This window comes from Mustelus asterias, chromosome 19 (genome assembly GCF_964213995.1).
Source record: "Mustelus asterias chromosome 19, sMusAst1.hap1.1, whole genome shotgun sequence".
Classification (NCBI taxonomy): Eukaryota; Metazoa; Chordata; class Chondrichthyes; order Carcharhiniformes; family Triakidae; genus Mustelus; species Mustelus asterias.
The window spans coordinates 43198961-43222900 of NC_135819.1; the positions used below are offsets into that span (position 1 = coordinate 43198961).

The window sequence follows — 23940 nt, forward strand, 5'->3', positions numbered from 1 at the left end:
GGATTGTTGTCTTGATGGGCCGACTGGCCTCCTTCTACCCTGTAGGGATTCTATGATGTTATGATTGTATATAACCAGAAAACTAGATTCATTCGAGGCAATTAGGGCCTAGGCTGAGTTGCAGACCACCCTGACTAAGCAAGCATGAGGACTTAGAAAATCTAACTCCCAGGCATAATTTGCAAAGGCCCATTGTCTTCCACTGGCAATTATTGAAGCATGAGGAGTTGAATAACACATGCAGCAGAGAAGTCTGGCTGTTGGGTAAGGCACCTGGAGGGGGACCACAATTCAGGGAAAGAGGTGTGGGGTAGTGAATTTTAATCGGATCCAATCGACTTCAGGTTGGTGAGGCTGGAACTAAGACACAGAGCTTTACTTTATTGAGTGTTTATTGACTTTTTAATCCCACAGCTCTCCTTCCGCACAACCCAATGTCCCAGCTGTCACCTATTTAATGTGCTCAAACATAATTAATATCCATCAGTTGTTTCTCTTCATCTTAATGTAATTGCCATGACATTAGCAAATGTTAACAAGACATTAACAGTGAAGGTCTAAACTTTTAGCATTTCCTTTGCGTTGTTTGGAGGAGCAAGGTGGGGTCCAAAGGAACAATTTTTCTCCTCGAGGCACCCATGGAAAGCAAAGAAAGGTTGAAAAATTACCTTTTTGGGCCCTTTTCTGGTACTGACACCTCCATCCACTCGCTTGACCCAGCAGGGAAGCCATAATGGCACCTGCACACAGACCTCTGTTTAAAATATCAGTGGGACCCTGCCGAAGATTGCCTTCTTCTCAATGTCCTATGTGCCTGATCAGAAGACCTGAGTAAAATCAGAAACTCTGCAAAGAGAACTGGATCTTGGTGACAAAGTGACTTTAACTGCTCGCTTTCAGTGCAGACAACTTTAACTGCATCTGTTATGCACTTGTATTTTCAAAAGAATTGCTGACAAGATTTCACATCAGATGTTAACAACAGAGGAAACTTGGATTAAGTTATGAAATATGGTAATAACAGATTTTAACATTGTGCAAGTGGGTGGGTTTTAAATGAGTTAAAATCTCAATAGTATCTAAAATGCATAACATTTTTGGAGGAATCAGTTCATGTTTGAATATTTTAGAATTGATCAAATTAGTTCAAGCTCCAGTAAGTTCAATTATTCATGTGCAAGAAAGTATGGATTAATGCATTCCTCATTCAAGCACAATTCTGTATCAATGTCGTATTTTCCTGTGTTCATTAAGATTAAATTTATGGTGGATTTTTATTACAATTCTACGAGTGATGCATGTGCCATTTGTTTATAGGAGTGAATTGTCCTGATACCAAAGTGTTTCGATATGATATGAGGGCCTGCAACCAGACCTGTAGATCATTAATGCAGCATGATTTTACCTGTGATGTTGATGATGTCCAAGTCAGTGGTTGTGGCTGCCCTGAAGGAACATACTTGGATCACTATGGAAAATGTGTTGACAAGATAAAATGTTCATGTTATATTGCTGATACCATAATCGAACATGGACATAATGCAGCTATTCAAGGTGCCATTTGGTAAGTAGTTTCCTTACACGCAAACACATTAAGCATAAATAATGAGCAGTATAAAATTAAATGACATTTTCCATTGTGCAGCTTTTGCAGAAGTGGAACTCTCAGCTGTTCCAACACAATATCTGACGATTTCAAACAAGGTAATCTATTTTCTGTTTGTTACATTCAAAGCCATTGGTACATAAAAATTAAACTTTCGCTGCAACTTAATGGTCTCTTTTTCTCCTTTAGATTGTGCTGGAAAAATATTTTTGAGTTGTGTTGACTCTGAAAATCAAAATCAGTGTGCCAAGTCATGCCAAAATTTAAATGTGCCTTGTGTAAGTGATATTCAAATATTACACATATTTGTAACTTCCATTTTACACCAAAGGGTAATTAAATATGTTTAAAAATTAACTTGAGATTTAGGGTAAAAATTAAATGCTCTTCTCATTCTAGTGGCATATTTAGCTTTTCAGGGACCCCTTTGGTTGCTTGTACGAATCTAATCCAGTTGCTTCTAATTCGTAAAAATAGTTGACTTTTGTACAATATATAAACCCGGAGATAATCAGTGTCTTCTCATTTAAATATTAGGACCACTCAAATGTTCACATTATGGATTTATGGGTTTATTAGATGCCAGTATCCAAATTTCTGGCATCCTATAGTTCCCTAGAATCTTTAGTGACCATTGTGCAGGGGATTTTAATATTGTCTGGAAATTATACTAATACAGGCAGATTCAAAATCAATTGTCTGAAAACCAGAATTGTCCAAATGCATTTTTAGAATGCATCATGCTTTTTAAAATATTTTATTCAATTAAAATTAATATGTCTGGACAATTCAGCTAGGCACTAGCATGGCACCAGACATCTTATTTCCTTTGCTACTTTCACTCTGTCTTTCCCACACTCCAAGCAATCCTTAGTCAGAGAAAACTCCCAAGCCCAGGCTATGAAGAAGATGCTGAGACTAAAATGCTTCAGTACGTAGAGCCTACTAATCTACTCTAACATCCTTGCATTCAGTAGTGGCTAACTTGTTTTTATATACACATCAGAGTATAATTGAAAAATCAATTTGCAACACCTGTTCACCCCTTTAACTTAAACTTTTAGATATTTAACATCCATTTAAAAACCTATTAGCTGCTTTCCTTTCAAATTTTTATTCAATCCAAATTCCAATTCATGGTCCCCACAAGGAAGACAAACAAGATGCAAGCTGACAAGATGAGGCACTGCACCCCATCCCAGGCCCAATCCAACGCTCCATCCTAGCCAAAAGGCCGAGATGGCTTTGAAATATTGTATGAGGTGACACCTCAGCTATCCTGATCATTAGCTCTACCCTAGTATGGGAGATCAACCTGCCTGATCATTGACTCTTTGCTGCCAGGTAAATTGCTGGAGCTTCTGAGCTTTCTCCACCCACCATTTGTTCTTTTGGGTGTATGTTTTTTGCTGGACCTTAGCTTTCAGCCATCTGTAGAGCTGCTTTCTGGCTCTTGAATTAAGTTGCTGTTTCAGGTTCAGAAAAGCCTTGTGCTTGAGGCTTATCAGCTCCTGGATCTCCTGGTCATTCTCATTGAAACAGTCTTGGCGTTTCCTGGTTGAAAGAGCAAGCACTTCTTTGCTGGTGCTGATTGTGGAGGCCTTGAGGGCTGACCATGATCTGTGGACATTTTGCATCTCTGGGTCACCGGGAATCTTCTGTTTCACCTTACTCTCATCATCCAGTGAGCTTGACTTTGTTTGTCTCACCTTTCCCTCTGTATGGGGAAAGTATTTCTGCCATACACAAACTATCTCCTCTCTAAAGGCACACATTTTTCTGTTACAATATCACCTACCAATCTGATTCCAATTTACCAGGGCCAGATCTGTTCTTACTTAATTGAAATTGGCCCTCCCCCAATTTATTTTTTTCACTTCAAATTGCTTCATGTATTTCGTAGAATCATAGAATCCTACAGTGCAGAAGGCCATTCGGCCCTTTGAGTATGCACCGACAACAATCCCATCCAGGCCCCATCTCCATAACTTCATATATTTACCCCGCTAACCCCTCTAACCTACGCATCCTGGGACACTAAGGGGCAAATTAGCGTGGCCAATCAACCTAATCTGCACATCTTTGGACTGTGGGAGGAAACCGGAGCACCTGGAGGAAACCCACGCAGAAACGGGAGAACATGCAAACTCCACACAGACAGTGACCCAAATTGGGAATTGAACCCAGGTCCCTGGAGCTGTGAGGCAGCAATGCTAACCACTGTGCTACTGTGCCGCCCTCTGCCACCATGCCGCCCACAGCTAACCTCAACCTTACGATACTGTGCTCCAAAATCTTCCCCCATGCACAAATGATGCATTGACTCTCCATTGCCTCAAACCTTTGACCCCAGCTGACCCTGATTGGCCCAAACCACCCTCTGCCTGAAGTGCTTGGCAGGAAAACTGGCAAAATCCAAAATCTGACATGGCCTTGATGGTTTTGAGAGAGTTTACTTGCAGATGATTATTAAAATAAGTATTACCATTTATCTTTTTGAAGCCAAGTGTGTGTGTTCCTGGCTGTATCTGCCCCAACAACGAAGTAGAAGATCAATCTGGTAACTGCATTCCACGCGAACAATGTCCTTGTTTATACAGTGATAACTATTTTGACCCTGGAGCTATGATCTACCTGGACTGCAACATGTGGTAAGATGAAACTTAAAACAAATAATAAATAAAATAAATAATGCACCAATATCCACCTGACATTATAAAATGTTTTGGCATTGCATTCTTTCTATTAAAGCACGTGTGAAGGTGGATCATGGAATTGTACTCAGAAGGAATGTACAAAGTCTTGTCTAGTTTATGGAGATGGCAATTATGTAACCTTTGATGGACAAAGGTGGTTCTTTGATACCAATTGTGAATCCATTTTTGTTCAGGTGAGAATTAATGGGGAAAAATGTTAAAATGTTAATGGGTGGGATTTTAAACCAGAGCAAAACACCCAACAATCCTCGCAGATCTTTCCTATAGAAATTCAACCAAGATTACCATAAGATGCCCATTGTTGCTGCAGGGGAAGTGTAGCGGGATCTTTCTCTTTACTCCACTTACAGGCTTGTATTTGGGGGTCTGCCGATAGCTGTGAGTGTCTCTCTCTTACAGGCCTTGAAATTTCAAAGGCCGGGGAATGCTGCACTGGAGCAACTCTGCAGGAGAGAGCGCTGAACCAGGCTCACCGTTTATACCTGACTGGTAACCTGATACTTATATCACACAGTCATCCCAAAACCGCCACCAAGGCCTGAGTGGTTCTCTCCCTTATCGGTGGGACAACGGCCACCCTGCACCCACTCCACTTGAGTAGGTCTCCAAGAGAGAGAACAGAGTGACTCTGTCCTTTTATCTCCTGACCAGCAGTCTCCCTTGAGTGAGCGGGTTCGAATCGCTCAGATCACACTCGGTTCTAGACTCTGGATTTATGGTAAGGGATATTGAAACTGTGACCTCGTCAGAGTGCGCTGATGAGAGAACAAGAGGCAAGATGGACTCCAAACGTGTTTCAAAACTTACAGTGATTTATTTAACAATACAATCAACCTTTCCAATACCCCGCCACACATGAATAAAACTTATACTTTATACTATCACTGTGGGAGAAATGCTAACGGGTACAATGTAAAATCTTACTTTACACAGTTCAAAACAAGATTACTGAACTTTAAAATTACAATACATCACCCCTCCCTTTGCCTCAACCTCTATCCTATCCTTGGGAGATTCACAAGGTTGGCTGGGATACTGACAATTCTAAAAGGGTTCCTTTGTGGTGGGCTCGAATGTCTTAGTGCAGGGTCGAAACTGGGCTGCTGTTGGACTTCACCTCTGCACATCAGCTTGCGATTCTGGAAGAGAGCACCGTCCTGCTTCTCTGCTTGTCTGACTCTCAGCTTGTCTTAACTTCAGCCCAATTTAACAAAACCAACTTCTCTGCCCCTGTAGGTGATTTTCAAGGACAAAGGGGCTTCCGATCACCGGCAGTCTCAGTTTAATTTAGTCAAGTCCAAACACAAAAGGCTGGAACTGCCTTGACCCCCGGGGGTCGTTATTTCAATGTCTTCTTAATGCTCCTCCGGAGCTTCCTGAACGGTATCCCATTAGTGGGATGGGTCTTCTTGTCTTCTGTGGATGGGCCGATTTCTGTGGCCATTGACTCCCTGTTGGTCTGTTTACTGTCCTTTGTCCTTCTGATGATTAGATCACTGGTGTGTCTGCCTTTCTGGCCACTTGCATATTCAGGGGGCTCACAACGTTTTCTTAGCACAGTCCACAGGCAGGTTATGTTTGTCCTGCCGAGCCTTCTGGGAGGTTTTTATCAGCCAGCAGCCAGAGTTGGTCACTTTTAAACGGCATCTCCTCCGGAGCCTTCAACATGTCATTGATGAAGACGAACATCTCGCCAAGGCCATCCCCACACCCCCACTTCTTGCCTTCAAACAACCGCACAACCTCAAACAGACCATTGTCCGCAGCAAACTACCCAGCCTTCAGGAGAACAGTGACCAAGACACCACACAACCCTGCCACAGCAACCTCTGCAAGACGTGCCGGATCATCGACACAGATGCCATCATCTCACGTGAGAACACCATCCACCAGGTACACGGTACATACTCTTGCAACTCGGCCAACGTTGTCTACCTGATACGCTGCAAGAAAGGATGTCCCGAGGCATGGTACATTGGGGAAACTATGCAGACGCTGCGACAACGGATGAATGAACACCGCTCGACAATCACCAGGCAAGACTGTTCTCTTCCTGTTGGGGAGCACTTCAGCGGTCACGGGCATTCGGCCTCTGATATTCGGGTAAGCGTTCTCCAAGGCGGCCTTCGCGACACACGACAGCGCAGAGTCGCGGAGCAGAAACTGATAGCCAGGTTCCGCACACACAAGGACGGCCTCAACCGGGATATTGGGTTTATGTCACACTATTTCACATAAATATTTCTGCTTTTTTCCTCCTGAGTCTTTATCATGCGATCCTAGAATCAGAATTTATGTCACACTATTTGTAACTCCCACAGTTGCGTGGACCTGCAGAGTTTCACTGGCTGTCTTGTCTGGAGACAATACACATCTTTTTAGCCTGTCTTGATGCTCTCTCCACTCCCATTGTTTTGTTTCTTAAAGACTGGATTAGTTGTAAGTATTCGCATTCCAACCATTATTCATGTAAATTGAGTCTGTGTCTTATAAGTTCTGTTTGTGAACAGAATTCCCACTCACCTGAAGAAGGGGCTCAGAGCCTCGAAAGCTTGTGTGGCTTTTGCTACCAAATAAACCTGTTGGACTTTAACCTGGTGTTGTTAAACTTCTTACCACTTTTAAACTGTCAGGTTTTCTCCTGAGTCCTTTTAAAATATGGAGGATTGCCCTGAAACTTACAGAAATATTTCACAGGTTTCTCCCTCTTTCACTTGATGCTGGAAAACCAACACTTGTATCAAAACCTTGCAGAAACAACACTTTTCTGAAGTTGGTTGTAGGCTGCTTTCTTCACAGGTCTGATTCAGCATACATGCTCTTCAGGATCCCACGGTCACACCTCCCTATGCAGCCTTCAATCTTTCTTTAAATATGATTTCCCCCTTTCATCTTTAAATCTACATCCATTTGGAAGTTCCCTTTGTCAGAATACACAGATCTTTCATGTTATTTTATGGCTAGTACTTCTGGGTAACAATTAACTTCATGTTTTGTTTTATTAATTTACAATCTTAGCCAATTGTATATTTTTCTTTTGAAATACAATAATTAACCTTCAGTCACCTCTTTATCTTTCGAATGCTAATTTCAATTCACGCTGTTCACTTGTTTCCCTTTTTGGTCCTGTTCATCTCTGACTCAAAATACTTGCCTTCACACCTAATTCTTTTTTAATGTTATAACCTTGCAGTCTGTCTTCAGTTTATTTAAATCAGTCACACTCATCCACACACACACATGTCTGTCTTACAGTCTGCCATATTGATACTGGGAAAATATTGAAAAGTATGACCTATTGTCACATTACCGTTTCCTTTTTGCCTTGCATTATCATCTTTTTAGCCATTTAATTGCATCCGCCTTCCATCCTATCATAGGCCTTCCTTTCATTCTTTCCTTCCCTCACCCCTTTCCCTGCCTCTGTACTTGTGTAAAATGCGCGAGTGGACTTTTCCAGATCTGATGAAAGGGCAGCAATGTAAAATCTAAAAGGACATGCTGAGGATTTTCAGCATTTTCTGCTTTTATTATACAACTAGGTGAGTCGTCTCAGACCATGGCGGGGATTTCCCCCCCCCCAACCCCAGATCGGGTTTCTTGGCATGGAAGGTGGCTCACCATTGATTGCCGGCAGGATCTTCTGGCCCCTCTGAAGTCAATGGCCATTTGCGTTGCTTGTCCGCCATGCCACTAGGGAGCCCACCACAGGGAGGAGGGCCACCATCAGCCGGACCAGAAGATCTAACCAGCAGAAAGGACCAGAAAATCCACTTTATATTTTAATCTATCTTTTCATTTCTAGAGTTCTTTTGAAGGACCTGGTGCATTCCAAGTATTAATCGAGAATTTGCCTTGCTGTGAAAATGGTGTGACTTGTTCAAGAGCGATCAGAATTTTCCTTGAGGTATGTGCTTTGATTTGTAATTATTAAGCAGCTGCTGTTAACATTTGATTTAAACACCTTAATGTATGCTTTGAAAGTATGAATATGAATTAATTTAATCTCTGTACCTTCACTACCAGCCAATGAGGTGCATAGTCTTGAGAAGGGCACATCCATGGCATCTCTAGTGTGTGCTGGAAGCCAGTGAAGGAGCGGTATTTTGATATCATAGCCCAATTGGCTGGTGCAATGCCAAGAGACCTAATTTGGCAAGTGTAAGCTCTGCTTGATTCCCTTTGTCAAATTGGAGTTATACTCTCACATGCTTCTTGATAGTACCACAAGGCTCTCTGACAGGCTAATCTCAGTGCGCATGTCCAATAGACAATTCCCTTGTCTGCCTTCCCACTGACACCCACATCCGAGTCCTCTGCAACGGACGCTGTCTGCAACCTTGCATTCAAGAGAGCTGACAACCGGACCATTCTTTATCCCTGGCCAGGCTGCAGCTCAATCAGCACATGCTGATCCCAAGGCTATACTGGCCTCCAAGGTGTGTGCAGTGCAAATACCTGAGCTGGTGGCTGAGAGTGCCAGATCTTCGTTATTTCTATTCTGTTGGTCTCTCTCTTGTGGTGGCTGGACCGGCATTAGTTCTCAGATGTCTAAAAGCAGGAAATCAGAAGGGGAAAATTGGTGTGATTGAAGGGGTTAGACAAGAAAGAAGAGGTTCATGTCACACCATCAGTAGCTTGCTCATCGTGTAAGAGGAGGGTGAGGTGAGTGTTAAGAAAGGGAATAAAACAGCAGAGTACTACAATCAATGTTCTCAGTGATTCCAGATGCTACAGGCTCTGAAGCAACCAGCCCCATGACACTGAGAGCCGTTCACTGGAATTCTACCGCCTGCCTGACATGGGAATCGGAGCGGGTGAGGGGTAGACAATGGGACGGTCAGAGACCTGCTGCTTTCATTGCAGGCATTGCCACCAGGGAGCAGTAGTTGCTGCTGGCAATGTTCTAGGAACTTCACTCGGGATTTTCAGTGGCTCCCTGGTCTTAGGTGAATGAGGACAGGATGGGTATCGCAGGGAGGGGATCGTGGGAGAGGGCACTGGTGTCAGAGGCAAGGGCATTAGGGTGCCATGCAGCAGCTACCTTACTTCCCCATCCCGTGTCCCTCAATCAGATACCCAGGGCTTTGAGAGAGGAGCTTCGCCTAAATGACTTGGGGCAAACCCGACAGGTTTGCTGGGCAGCCTTTTGGGAAGTAGAGGAAAGCTGTATTACGAGTGGGTAAGTTTCCCCAGTGGCCCCCAACTTGATATTAACCCTTTACTGGGAGACTAATGCATGGCCTTTCCCACAATTGAATAAGCCTGGCTCTCACATTTCCCACTGTGATGGGCTGCATTAAATTCAGCCCACTGTGATTCTTCTCTTAGTCACTACCAATGTAACTGTGCATCTGTGAGTCTCCAACCATCCTCTGCCCTGGAGTTCCATTTTCTCTCTATTTTAAATTTCATAAACTTAATTCAGTGCAGCTTTGCTTTAAGAAGGATAGAACACCTTTAGGAAGAGCTGACTGACCGCATCACATGCTAGCAACACAATGCTAATAGGCTCCTTGCTAAGTGCAGACGTGCTTGGCAATGTGGAATCGACTCAGCCTCAGGCTATGATCCTGAAAAGGGCTGCCGACCTTCATTGGAACAAATTTGACCAGAATGCGAATTGCGACCTCCCATGTTCAAAAATGAAGGAGATGAATTTATAGCACAGTTGGTTTAAACATAATTTATTTTCTTCTTTCAATATATTCTGATAGGATGTGGAAATAAGGCTACTTGATGGGAAAGTACAAAATTCATTTTCTAATGAAGTGCAATGCAGTGAAGATCTATATTCAATGCACATTGTTGGATTTTACTTAATTCTTGAATTTTCCAATGGGATGACTGTGATATGGGATAAACACACCAGATTTTCGGTAACACTGACTCCAAATTGGCAAGTAAGTGCACTTCAATTTTTTAATGTGTGTCAGTATTACTAACTCGGAATTAACCCCATAAACAGAATGAAGGCCTTAACTGGTTTTCAGAAATTGCAATATTTCACAAAAATGTTTCATCACAAAATAACGTAGAATTCAACAAAACAAATTCCAACTATGGAATGTCTCCTGATACTACAGTGAAGCTGAATGCTATGCCAGTCAGGAGCTGCACTAACAGGAATACGTTAATAATAAAAAGAGCTGCTGACAGCAACTTAACTGAAATGATTGTTAATTGAGTAAATAATGAGTAGCGAGAGTCAATTGACAAAGAAATTGGCATCGGCAGTTCAGTTCTATTACAGCTATTCAGCATTAATTTCTTTTTGATAAATTTACAGTTGAGAATTGTCTGAGATTGTAATAATTGGTTAGATGGAGAGTTGACAATTTAACGGCATCAGGTAATACATCCATTGAATAGATTAATCTGCAAGCTGGCAGTTGACAAATTTCTCAAAACTTCTACAAACACGTCCTAATGAACTGGCTAACTGAATCGCTTACTGGCCTTGTTCTCACAGGATGGTCTTAACCTTTTAGTACATTAGATCCATGGACCTTGCCTGCCGAATCTTCAAGTTGGTAGGTGTATCTAGATTACTTGGCTTCAATCTCAGTCAATGGATTTCAGGAAAATACATCTTGCTGACAAAGTTGTATCTATCTGTGGGTATAGAGTATAAAAGCTGGAGTCTGATGATGCAGCTGTATAGAACGCTGGTAAGGCCACATTTGGAGTACTGCATCCAGATCTGGTCGTCGCACTACCAGAAGGACGTGGAGGCGTTTAGAGAGAGTGCAGAGAAGGTTTACCAGGATGTTGCCTGGTATGGAGGGCCTTAGCTATGAGGAGAGATTGGGTAAACTGGGCTTGTTCTCCCTGGAAAGACTGAGAATGAGGGGAGATCTAATAGAGGTGTACAAGATTATGAAGGGGATAGATAGGGTGAACAGTGGGAAGCTTTTTCCCAGATCAGAAGTGACGATCACGTGGGGTCACGGGCTCAAGGTGAGAGGGGCGAAGTATAACTCAGATATTAGAGGGATGTTTTTTACACAGAGGGTGGTGGGGGCCTGGAATGCGCTGCCAAGTAAGGTGGTGGAGGCAGACACACTGACATCGTTTAAGACTTACCTGGATAATCACATGAGCAGCCTGGGAATGGAGGGATACAAACGATTGGTCTAGTTGGACCAAGGAGCGGCACAGGCTTGGAGGGCCGAAGGGCCTGTTTCCTGTGCTGTACTGTTCTTTGTTCTTTGTTCTTTGTAACTGTCTGGTATAACTGTTCAATCTTAACTTCTATAACCTTGCTTTCTGTTTTCAGAGATGCAGTTTATGATATTATAGAGACATATTTGTATCTGGCTAATAATTCCTATAGTTTGTGCTAAGAAGAATTTAGTAAAACCCCATCTTATATATTTAGAATACCGAAACAACCATTTTTAGTTTTATTACCTGATATCAGTGATATATGTGATAGAGTTTTGAGCTCTTCTGGTGTCAACCCTTCACATAAACCTTAATGACCTCAAAATCTTTGAAGCATGAAAACTAAGACACGCTGGATCACTCATATACTCTTTAGCTTTTCAGTCTTTCCTGATGAAGAGTTTCACACAGGTACAAAGAAAAAGTCATTGATACATCTTTCTTCATAAATCATCTTTTAGGTTTTTACATCTTGTCTTCTACCCTTGACAAAAAATGCTTTGCTTGTGTAAGCTTTTACAGTTCATCATTAGCTTTTTCCTTTCCCAGCATCCACTCGTGAGGACACATGTAAGGCAATTCTTGGTTCATTTCTCCTAGAAGACATTTGCTGATCTGAATTGCAGGGATCCCAGGGACCTATTGAAACAGGCCATTAACATACTCATTTCCTGTTGTCTAACAATTTAAGTGTAACCAACTTTCTGATTTCATCTGTCTGTAATAATAGTTTGGATGCCAAGGAATTGTCATGAGCTGGAGCTAGGTGGGTATCTCTATTTTCAGATTATCTAACCTGAGTGGCTTCTGCAGGTATTATTAATTGTTAATGTTTAAATGATTCATAACAGTTTCCTGGGCGCTGGCAATTACATACAAGACTAACTTCACATGATCAGAAATACAGATTTTTCTGTAAACTAAATTGAATGGGATTGCTATCTTGGAGTCTTTAATGATTAGCATCAATAATATTTACCTGGAGGATTCCTGCTCTTCTGCATGAGCTTCACTGCTCACTGTGTTTGCTTGGCACAGTGGAGAGGGAAGGGAATGTAATGGAATTCTTGCACAAACTGCTCTGAAACCTGTCTGAAATGCTTTGATGGACAGGAGCATTCAACTTCACTGGGAAGATCCCCTTTTTAGCTTGAATGAGGCCCGGCAGCTTGGAAACCTCTTAGAACTGCTTTGATTGATAGCTCCAGAGCAGATTAAAAGAGGGGATTAGCTGAGGTTTGTTTACACAAGGAACTGATGATCCATTCGTTGCTAACAGCTTTTCAGACTGACAGCCCCAGGGCAGATCAAACAGTTCGTCACTGATAAAATGCTCCATTAAGCCTGAAGTGCTTCAACTTTCCTAATTTTTCTTTTGATTGTGAACAATACGTGAAACGAAACTTCTACAACTTGTGAATCAATTGTAATATATTGGACCCAATTTAAGCCCTGTGCAAATGGGTAGGTTTTGATTAAGTTAAAATTGGGCCATTATCTTTATTTAATTGGCATACAATTTGGTTGCTGCAACTTTTAAATCTTGGCTGTTGATTTTTTTCATTCAGTTTGTTGCATTTCCTCAGGAATCTTTTGAAATAGTACTTTAATTACAAAATTTTACTGCATATATTTGCTGTTGCACCAGGATGCTATCAGCATCCAGACAATACAAACCAAAGACGAACAAGAGATTTTTATATACAAAGTAATTTTAGCTCTATATATTTTATTTAGTTACTATTTATTTGGTGAGGTGGGAGGAAGGGTGATTAAAATTGAGTGGAGAGTTCCAAGGTTTATTTTGATGTTGGAAGTAATTTTTTGGAGACAAATGAATCATTCGATCATATAAAATGGGAAACAAAATAACTGTAAAGTTTTTTCATTTGATGTAAATGCTGCAAGTTATTTTAATATTTTAATTTTGATTATTGTAGTTGCATAATTTGTTGAAACCTATGACATGGTTGGACATGCTGAGAAAGGTATTTTATCTTAAGGAGAATCTTTGTTCAATAAAAATGTTACTGTCCTCAGTGATTCATTCTTACATTATTTTAAAAATGTGTTATAGAACAACGTAGTTGGCCTCTGTGGAAATTACAATTTCCGTACTGAAGATGATCAAATGACAAAGTCAAAATCGCTCGTGACCAGTGTTAAAGAATTTGCAAGAAGCTGGCAATCTCCCAAGCCATGCTGTTCACTGGTTACACAAATTTCCCCTTGTGAAAGAAATCCATATTGTTACTCATGGGCTGCAAGGAAATGCACCATCATTACAGGACGCAGTTTTAAAGAATGCCACAAGATGGTAAGGATTAATAAGGAATACGTCTCTATAAGGGGCTGTATCAACAAAGCTTTAAAATAAGAGATGAGATTTCTGAGAAAAAGTCTATTTGCTCTGACATTTTTGTCTAACACACCCATCAGATTGACCCAGAGCCATACTACAGTGCTTGTGTTGAGGAAGCATGTGCCTGTGACATGGAAGGAAGATTTCTGGGTTTTTGTACCGCTGTGGCAGTGTATGCGGAAGCTTGTAGTAAAGCTGGTATTTGTATAGATTGGAGAACCCCAGAATCATGTCGTAAGTAACGATTTTTATCATGCACAATAATCAAGAACCATTTTAAGGAAATATAAATGTACTTTTAATTGCTCAATAAGACTTATTATGAATATCATCTTAAAGAAATTCCTCCATTTCAGGAAATGTTTAAAATGCAAGTGTATTTCCCCTCCAATCAAGGACCACAATTCTTTTTCTGGAGTTGACAGGCAGCCATTTTCTTGCCAACCTGATCAGTGAACAGTTCTGTAAGAAGCAATTTACATTCTCACTCTTCTGAACCTGGATGCTGATCAGATGACAGAGCTTCAGTACTTGCTGCAGCAGTGGTGTATACACACACACAGAGCAGTGAAGTTGTACACACTCTTCATGCAAATAATCTCATCATATTTTACTTCAGTTCTAACCTTGGTGATATTTTGTCCCAGTGCTGTTCTGTTCTGCCATTGCAATGATGATATTTCCTCCCCAGCTCTATTTCGCTCTCTGGTTCTTGAAGAGGCCTGAACGTAGTCCTCCCTTTAAAAATGAGGTGCGAGTCCTGGCAAATTTGGACCCTGTGATGCAGTCTTTATGAGCTGCCACTATTTCAAAACATTTCTCCTTCTTAGAATTTTGTTTATATATATTATTTACTTCATAAAAGAAAACTTCTTGCCTTTCACAACTTTACTAAATTACCTTATTTTCGTAGACATAGGGCCTGGGTGGGATTGTGGTCAGTGCAGACTTGATGGGCCGAATGGCCTCCTTCTATACTGTAGGGATTCTATGATCACCAAAGCTTTGGCAGGATCTCATACTATTGTTGTGATCCCTGTCGGGAATGATACTTGTTAAAAGAGATTAATTTCCCAGCAACCAACAGAAATATCTGAAGGACAGAATTTCACATTTCAAAACTTTCACTGTAATGGACTTAAATCAACATAGTCTAAACGCTCTTTAAATGGCAACTGGCAGAATTTAAATTCAGCACTTAACAAAAAAACTGGAATATAAAGCTAATCTCAGTAATAGTGACCATGAAGCCATCTGTTGTTGTAAAAGCCTGTCTGGTTCACCAGTGTCCTTTAGAGAAGGAAATCTGCCAGCCTTAGCTGGTCAGGCCTACATGTGACTCCAGCCCTACAGTAATGTGGGGTTGCTCTCTGAAATGGCCTAACATGTCACTTAGTTCAAGGACAGTTAGGGATGGGCAAAAAATGCTGGCGTTGGCAACCATGCCCATGTCCAAGGAAAAAATAAAAAAACTAAAAAAACCCACAATTTTTAGTAACTATCATTACCATGATGCTTCTTGCAACTCCTTTCGCAGTGTGCCAGGCTTTTGGCAGATATATAGCATTACAGGAACAAGTCCATCAGACCATAAGACCTTGACACATTAGGAGCAGAAGTCGATTATTTGTCCCATCAAGTCTGCTCCACCATTCAATGAGATCATGACTGATCTGATATGATGATCCTAAACTCCACTCTCCCACCTTATTCCCATAACCTGTGATTCCCTTACTGATTAAAAATTTGCCCAACTCAAACTTGAACATCTTTAATAACCCAACCTCGACAGACCTCTGCTATAAAGAGCTCTACAGTTTCACTACCCTCTGAGAAAATAAATTCCTCTTCATCTGTTTTAAATGGCAACCCCTTCCTCTTAGATTATGCCCTCTGGTCTTAGACTCTCCCACAAGATGAAACAACCTCTCAGCATCTATCCCTGTCAAGCCTCCTGAGAATCCTATATCTTCTAAACTCCAATGAATACAGGCTCAACCTACCCAACCTCTCCTCATAAGAAAACCCCTCCATACCCAGCATCAGCCTGGTGAATCTTTGCTGGACTGCTTCCAAACTCCTTATAAAAGGAGACCAAAACTGTTCACAGTATTCCGTGTGATCTATCTAGTGGCTTGCATAGTTTTAGCAAGAGTTCTCTATTTTTATGCTCCGGTCCCTTTGAAGTAAAGGCCAACATTCAATTTATCTTCTCTATTACCTGCTGAACTTGCGTGCTAACTTTGTGATTGATGCACGATGAGCCGCAAATCCCTCTGAGCTGCAGCTTTCTGCAGTCTTTCTCCATTTAAATAATATTCAGCTCCTGTATTCTTCTCAAGATTACACCAGGATATTTTTAGCCCTTGAGCCTCATTGATGTATTAATATTGTCTGCTTATTATAATATGTTCGAACATAGAAATATCTTCATTGGCGATTCGTCAATGTGCCGATGGAAGTTTTTTGGAACATCAGTGTATGTACGAGCTAGGGTGAGATGCATTGGTATGCCCCAAACAATTGAGTTTCTGCATGGGAGATTGTGTATGTCTAATTGTCTTTTATTCTTCAAGAGTGCGGATTTGATAGATTTGTGATGTTATTATGCAATACAATGTCACCAATGTGCACCATAATCACTGGGTGTTGACCACCCCCTTCCAGAATGTCTAGTAGCTGTCCTGAGACATCAATAACCCTTGCACCAGGGAAGCAACATGCCCATCCTGGACTCTTATTTGTGGTCACAGAAATGCCTATCTATTCCCCTTGATAATTGAATCCTCTACCACATTGTATATACCTATTCCCACACATTTTACTCCTCCCCTGTGCAGCAGAGCCAACCGTGGTGCAACAAAATTTGCTGCTGCTGCTTTTCTCTGAGGTCATTCCCCCAACAGTATTCAAAGTGGTATATCTATTTTGCAGGGGAATGGCCACAGGAGATCCCTGCATGGCCTGTTTAGTCCTCTCGCTCTGCCTGATAATCACCCATTCCCTTCCTGCCTGTGGAATCTTAGCCTGTGGTGTGTGACATTAGTGTGTCTTTAAGAGATGTTGTTATCCAAATCATGTTTTCTGCAGTTGTAAACATGCCTTTTTGGCTTCAGTTGTTTTCTCATTATGGCGCTGGTTCGTCTGGAGGAGTCTTTTTATTGCTGCTTAAACAGGGGTTTGTTTATTTTTACTGGAATGTTTATGAATCTGCATTGTTCGGAGAAAAACTGGTTGGCAGGCCAAGTGAAAGGAGCTCTTTCATTTTCAGTTCTGAGCTGCAGGTTTGAGTTTGGTTTTTAGAAGGGACAATAAGGGTGTTTCTCTCTCCCTGTTTTACTTGGAAATTCTGCTGGTTATCTGAAAACAAGGTCATGCCTTTCTGAAGGGGAGAATCCACTTTGGTGGCTTGACCAGAGTCACTCCCTGGGGTTCTGGGAAGCTGTTCTGAGTCTATCAAGAGAACTGCAGCACTCATCGAAAGGGCTCAAGTCCAATATCACTTGAGCATTTGTCTTTTCTGTTTTAAATCTGTGAAAAGGGTCTTTGTCTATGGGATCGGTTTAATTGGGACACATTAGATATGTTTGTTAAGGGTTATACATTATAGTGGTTGTTTTGTTTCTTGTTTGTAATTGATAAAAGTTCTTGCTAATTTTCTTACTATATATGTTAACTATGTTCTTAAATAAACTTTGTTTGATAAAAGCTCCCTGGTGGATCATTTGAATCATACTGAAGTGAAACATATCATGCTTATCCTAGCCAAATTCAAGATGCAAAACTTATGATTTGGATGGGCTCCATAAAACACTTTGGAATTTCTGACCTGAACCATAATAGGTGTGACCACCTCTGTATATCCTGCAATATTCTCTGTTTTACGGATGCTCCATTATGTCCCCAGTTGCTATTCCAGCTCTGAACTCAGGGCTTCCAGGAGCTGCAGCTTGAGACACTTCCTGCTCACATGCCTGCATGAGCACTGGAAATGTTCTTGCTTTCCAGACACAGCAGGATGAGCACTCCACGGCTTGGAGCTCTGCTGCCATGACTTATCCTTTTAAACCTTTTGGAAGATCCTTAAAATCAGATGATATCAATAATTCTAGGGCCCTTCTTCCCTAGTCCTCATTACTGCAGAATATTGCCCTTACAAATTATAAAACATAAAATAAAGACCTTATAAACTATAGGTGATAAAAATAGTAAATATTTAACCGACCATTCTCGTCCACTTGCCCGGCTTCATTTTTGAATCCTGGTGTCACTTCAGGAGCTCCAAGCTAGCATCATATTTCTCACTGCACACTCTGTTTTCAATCTCCTAACAATCAGCTCTCTCCTTTGTTGCCTCGAATCCAGCTCTAGGTAGTGCCCATAGCTTGGCACCTTGTAATCTCAACTTGTGTTTTTGTTTTGCAAGGCAAATATTTCATTTGACTTCTTAGCACACACGTGATTAGAATATTTTAACAGCAGTTTTACTAGTAATGTTAAATAAATATGCATGATTTATATTTTGTGTTGCAGCTATATATTGTGACTATTATAATCATGGTGATGAATGCAAGTGGCACTATAGACCATGTGGATCAACACCGATTCCAAAGACGTGCAATAACCACCCTATTAGCAAAAAGTTCTCCACAGTTCTTGAAGGTTTAAATTTTTTTTTCCATTAGTGTATGGTTTAGTTATGTGATATGAAGCAGAATTAGCTTTTTAAAATATGTTTCAATGTTAATAAGACTAAGTTCATTTGAGTATATACGTAGTGGCTTTATAGTAATGATTTCGCAAACATTGGACACGATTCTCCCATCGCGACCCGCAACTTTTCTGGCAGGTCGCAGTGGGAGATGAGCGTTGCTGGCCTTGTACCGGGATTTGCGCATGCGCCGGGAACACATGCGCACCTCCCAGAGCCGGCAGAAAGTTGCCGGTCAGACCATGTTGGAAACCGACGGGAAGGCAGGTAAGTAATTTGAATATTTTAAAAATGTATTTTAAATATGTTTTAAATCTAATTACCGGGACCCGAAGGGTCCCGATTGAATCTCCCACTGCACCAGGAGTACTTCATTCCGGTGGAGTTTACACTAGCTCCCCACATTCAGGGAACTAACGGGAGACCCTGCCGGAATGAAGGGGGGCAATTGGGGCCCCCCAGGGGGTCGGGCAGTGGGGTGGTGCCCCCTGGGCATGGGCACCCTGGCACTGCCCAAGGGGCAAGGTGCACATGCTCAGGGGCACCTTGGCACTGCCCACTGGGCAGTGCTGAGGGGGTGTGGGGGGGGGGGGTTCCACTGCCACTCTGCAGACAGGATCGGTCTGGGATGGAGGTGGGGGGGGGGGGGGGGGGGGGGGGGGGGGGGCGGGAGAGATCAGGGCTGGCCCAGGAATTGTTCTAGGGGCCGCGATCAGGCTGGGGGGCTGCTGGAGGGGCAGCACTGTGGGGGTCCTGGACTGGCCAGCGATCGGGGAATCTTACAGATCGGGGCCACTGCACACGCACAGAGTTCCAGAACGGTCAGACTCTGGCGTGAATAGGCCCCCCCCCACTCCTGGGTTTTTAATGAGATTCATGACTGGGACCTCTGCAGTGCACAGAGTGCGGAGATTCAGGTGAGAAGCTGAACTGACAGAACAGTCGGGATTTAGAACAGTTTCCCCACCAATTCAGCACTTTTGGGAGAATCACGGCCATTGTTTCAAATTTATACTGAAAATTATCTCTAGAATCTGAAATTGTAATTGAATGGAGTAAATTATCCTTTTGCTATCAAATGCATGCAAAACTTTAGGAAGTTTGAATCAATGGGAGGGTCTTGGTATATTTTGTTAATTGGGGGCATTAGAAAGAGTGAAAGCAGGGTAGAGGAACAAAAGGATACTGAACAGGTGACAACCCAGGAGTGACATGTAAGGGGCTCAAGGAGTCCACCAAATAACCAATGTAAAGGATTGCTTTTATTTCTCTTTGCTTCAGAAAAGGAGCATTGCTTCTTTGTCTTAAACGATACAAAATATTGGGCCAAAGCTTCTGATATGGAGGGAGGCCTCCGACTCAATTTGCATTGCTAATGCGCATCAGGACCCTAAGAAGGTCCTGGTGTGTGCACAACATTGAATTTATGCAGGAAGTTCAAACTTTTGACTGCTGCTTTTACTCTGGCCAAAGTAGGATCAGATCATCAGAACCACAGAAACGTGGGTGGTTTTTTCCATACCGACCCTGGTTTTTAACCAACATTTACTTAGAGCCTTTTCATAGTAGGTGTAAGGTATGCTGAGCAATGTAACTCTAAGTCAATCAGCTGGATTGTCATAGCACATAGCACAAGAACAAACACAGCATACTGAGCAATGTTCATGCCCCCCCCATCCTAGCAATGCTCGTTCCACACCACCCTCTTCAACATCCCCAACCCCGTTCCTTTGACTCTTCTGGTCCATGCCAATATTTCTGCTCGACATGAGCCTCTTGTCGACTATCTTCATCTAACGCTATCACTATAAATCTTCCTTTCCTTTTCCCCTCATGTGTTAACCAAGCTTTCCCTTGAATGAGTCAAATCTATGCACCTCAACAACTCCTTGTGATAGTGAGTTCTACATTATAACCACTGTGTAAATAAGTTTCTGCTGATTTTTCTTTTGTATTTATTAGTGGTTAGATTTATTTTTGGCCCATGGTTTTGTGTTCTCCCCCAATGTAGAAAATTGGAGCCTTCCATTAAAGACCTCGACCAGACCACTGCAGTATAATGGTGTCTGGCCTAGCAAGGCTTGGAACTCTTCCTCAAAGAGCAATGGCTGTTAGTTCAATTGTTCGGTTTAAGTCTGAGATGGGCAAATATTTACTGAAAAGGGATATCAAGGGATAGCAGCCTAGGGCAGGTACATGGAGTTAGGCCACAGATCAGCCCTGTTGTATTGAATGGTGGAGTGGGCTTGAGGGGCTGAATGGCCTACTCCTGTTCCTATATTCCTAATGTGCGACTGAAAACCATTAACCATCTGTAGTATGATGTAAATAGCCACATGACATGAGTCAGTTGTGCACTGGACAGCAACCTGTGTACAAGTAAGCATGGAGTTAGCTCTTAGTTTGGGCTGTAACCTATACATAGGTATGCATTACCAATAAACAGTTAACGTTCAAATTTAAAAGCATCTGAATATCTTCATGAGATCTACTGAACAGAACATACAACGTAAAACAGTTATCCTCCAGCATTCCTTTTTCAAGAGAAAAGAATCTCAGGCTGTTTTAAGATGGGAATCAGGAGGAAAGCTAACATTTGATGGGGAAGTGCAGGGAGGGGTTTGTTTTTCTTGTGACAGTTGTTAAGTAGCAGCAGGAAAGGAATAGCCATATATTGAAGAGCCAGCAGTTTCCTAGGTAAGGGAAGAGAAGTTTGTTTCTTGTGCTTGGATTCAGAATTTGTGTTTCCTCTGAATGTAATGATGGCTTCCTCAGTGTATCACAATTCCAGCTGTGTTGTACTTGCTTGGCAGCTGCTGCTTTTGGAAGCCACCAATTAAAGTTTGGTGCAGGCAGGGCTTGCAGCCACATCTCTTAGCTGGCCATTCAGAGGTCATCATCTTGAAGGTCAGCCCATCTGTGCCGGAAACCCTCATTCATGCTTTCTTTCCTCTCACGTGACTATTCCTGGCTGGGCTTCCACATTCTGAACTCTGTAAACCTGAGGTCATCTAAAACTCTGTTGCTTTAACTTGCATCAGATCATTTTTAACTAACAACCTGTGCTCACTGTGCCCTCATTGGCTCCTGGCCAAGCAACATCTTGATTCTGAAATTCTCACCTTTGCTTTCAAATTCCCCCATGACCTCACCTCTACCTATCTCTGTAATCTCCTCCAGTCCCAGAACACTTCAAGATAGATACACTCCTCTAATGCTGGTCTCAATCTTGTGCATCGCTGACTTGAATCACTCCATCAATAGTGATCGTGCCTGCAGTTGCCCAATCTCTGGAATACACTCCCTACACCTCTCTGCCTCTCTATCTCACTTTCCCCCTTTACAACACTCCTTAAAACTTACCTCTTTGACCAAGCTTTTGGCCACCTGGCCTAATGTCTCTTCATGTGACTTGGGAAAATTCCATCCATCACTATGTAGAGAAATAATAAATGCATTAAGAATACATTGGAAATATTCCCCAATCCAGATGTGTCGATTAACTTGCTTTTATAGTTCTCCTGTGAAGTGCTTTATTACATTAAATAAGGAGAGAGTTACAGAACAAAGAGATCTAGGGGTACAGGTTCATAGCTCCTTGAAAGTGGAGTCACAGATGGACAGAGCAGTGAAGAAGGCATTCGGCATGCTTGGTTTCATTGGTCAGAACATTGAATACAGGAGTTGGGACGTCTTGTTGAAATTGTACAAGATATTGGTAAGGCCACACTTGCAATACTGTGTATAGTTCTGGTCACCCTGTTATAGAAAGGACATTATTAAACTAGAAAGAGTGCAGAAAGGATTTACTAGGATGCTACCAGGACTTGATGGTTTGAGTTATAAGGAGAGGCTGGATAGACTCGCCAACATTAAGGGCATTTAAATGGTCATTGGATAAACATATGGATGATATTGGAATAGTGTAGGTTAGATGGGCTTTAGATTGGTTTCACTGGTCGGTGCAACATCGAGGGCCGAAGGGCCTGTACTGCGCTGTAATGTTCTATGTTCTAGACTGGGCTTTTTTCTCTGGAGCGTAGGCAGTTGAGGGGTGATCTTATAAAGGCCTATAAAATAATGAAGGGCATAGATCAGCGAGATAGTCGATATCCTTTCCCAAAGGTAGGGGAGTCTAAAACTAGAGGGCATCGGTTTCAGGTGAGAGGGGAGAGATACAAAAGTGTCCAGAGGGGCAATTTTTTCACATAGAGGGTGGTGAGTGTCTGGAACAAGCTGCCAGAGGTAGTAGTAGAGGTGGGTACAATTTTGTCCTTTAAAAAGCGTTTAGATAGTTCCATGGGTATAGAGGGATTTGGGCCAAATGCAGGCAATTGGGACTAGCTTAGGGGTTTAAAAAAAAGGGCGGCATGGATGAGTTGGGCTGAAGGGCCTGTTTCCATGCTGTAAACCTCTGACTCTAAATGTGCTATATTGTTGCTGTCAGATACCCTTTCTAAAGTGGCATGTGGGCCGGAATTTTACCGTCCTGCCTGCCATGGGAATTGGAGCAGGCATTGGGCAGAACATGGAAAGGTCTATTGACCTCGCGCTGGATTTTACAGTTCCGGGACGAGTGAGGCTGTAAAATCCACCCATAGAATCTAAAGAACAGAACTGCAAGATACAAGAACATACATTTACATTGAAAAGATGGCTTTAATAGGATCTGGATGTCGCATCAGTGACCCCTGAAGGTCTCACTGAATTTTCGAAGTAGTTGAACTAGCCATGTGCTTCTGCGTTGAAATATGTCATTGATTCTATGTTGCTCTCCTGCAGCTAACACCTGCTGAGGGAGTTGACTTTGCCTTCCCTCAGCTTACTAACTTTTACTTGAAGACTGAGCTAGGTTTCATTTGTTTTTTTTTCTTATCATGGAACTATTTCCTGCCAGGTGGACCCGCTCCTAGTATCATTTCTAATCATGTACATCAGCAGTGTGCAGACTTAACTTGTATATCACAACCTCGGACATGTTTAATTGACTCATCTGGATAGGGAAAGATTTCCAATGTATTGTGAAATGTATTCTTAATGCATTTATAATTTGCCTATGTAGTGACTGGATGGAATTTTCCCACCAGTTCATTTCTTAAGGTGAATCGGGAGGACCAATTTTAACTTGAGGTGGATAACTGGCAGACCTGTCCGCCACTTACCTTTGGTTGCTGGTATGAGATCTGTTCCATTTGGAAGCATAGGCCATGGTTAAATGCTGATGGCCAACAGTGGATGACATGTGGCTACTGTGCTGCAGCTCATCAATTCGTATGATTTGGTGGCTTCTCACATTTTCCAGTCTATATTTGCCTCCTTTCCACAGTGCAAAGTAAGGCCTTCCTTGTTAAGCAGCTTAAATGTTACAATACTCTTC

The 23940-nt window shown here is 42.1% G+C and overlaps 1 protein-coding gene across 1 annotated transcript in view; it reads left to right on the forward strand.

Moving 5' to 3' along the window:
* The window catches only part of LOC144507480 (mucin-19-like), a 75849-nt gene that overhangs the window by 42409 nt on the left and 9500 nt on the right, over positions 1–23940 (forward strand). Inside the window, exons 18-29 of the mRNA XM_078234605.1 lie at positions 1318–1564; positions 1646–1704; positions 1796–1884; positions 4109–4257; positions 4358–4496; positions 8129–8230; positions 10041–10202; positions 10292–10429; positions 13431–13478; positions 13568–13807; positions 13930–14086; positions 18386–18514. Coding sequence (XP_078090731.1) covers positions 1318–1564; positions 1646–1704; positions 1796–1884; positions 4109–4257; positions 4358–4496; positions 8129–8230; positions 10041–10202; positions 10292–10429; positions 13431–13478; positions 13568–13807; positions 13930–14086; positions 18386–18514 — 1659 coding nt within the window. The remainder of the gene's footprint in view (positions 1–1317; positions 1565–1645; positions 1705–1795; positions 1885–4108; positions 4258–4357; positions 4497–8128; positions 8231–10040; positions 10203–10291; positions 10430–13430; positions 13479–13567; positions 13808–13929; positions 14087–18385; positions 18515–23940) is intronic.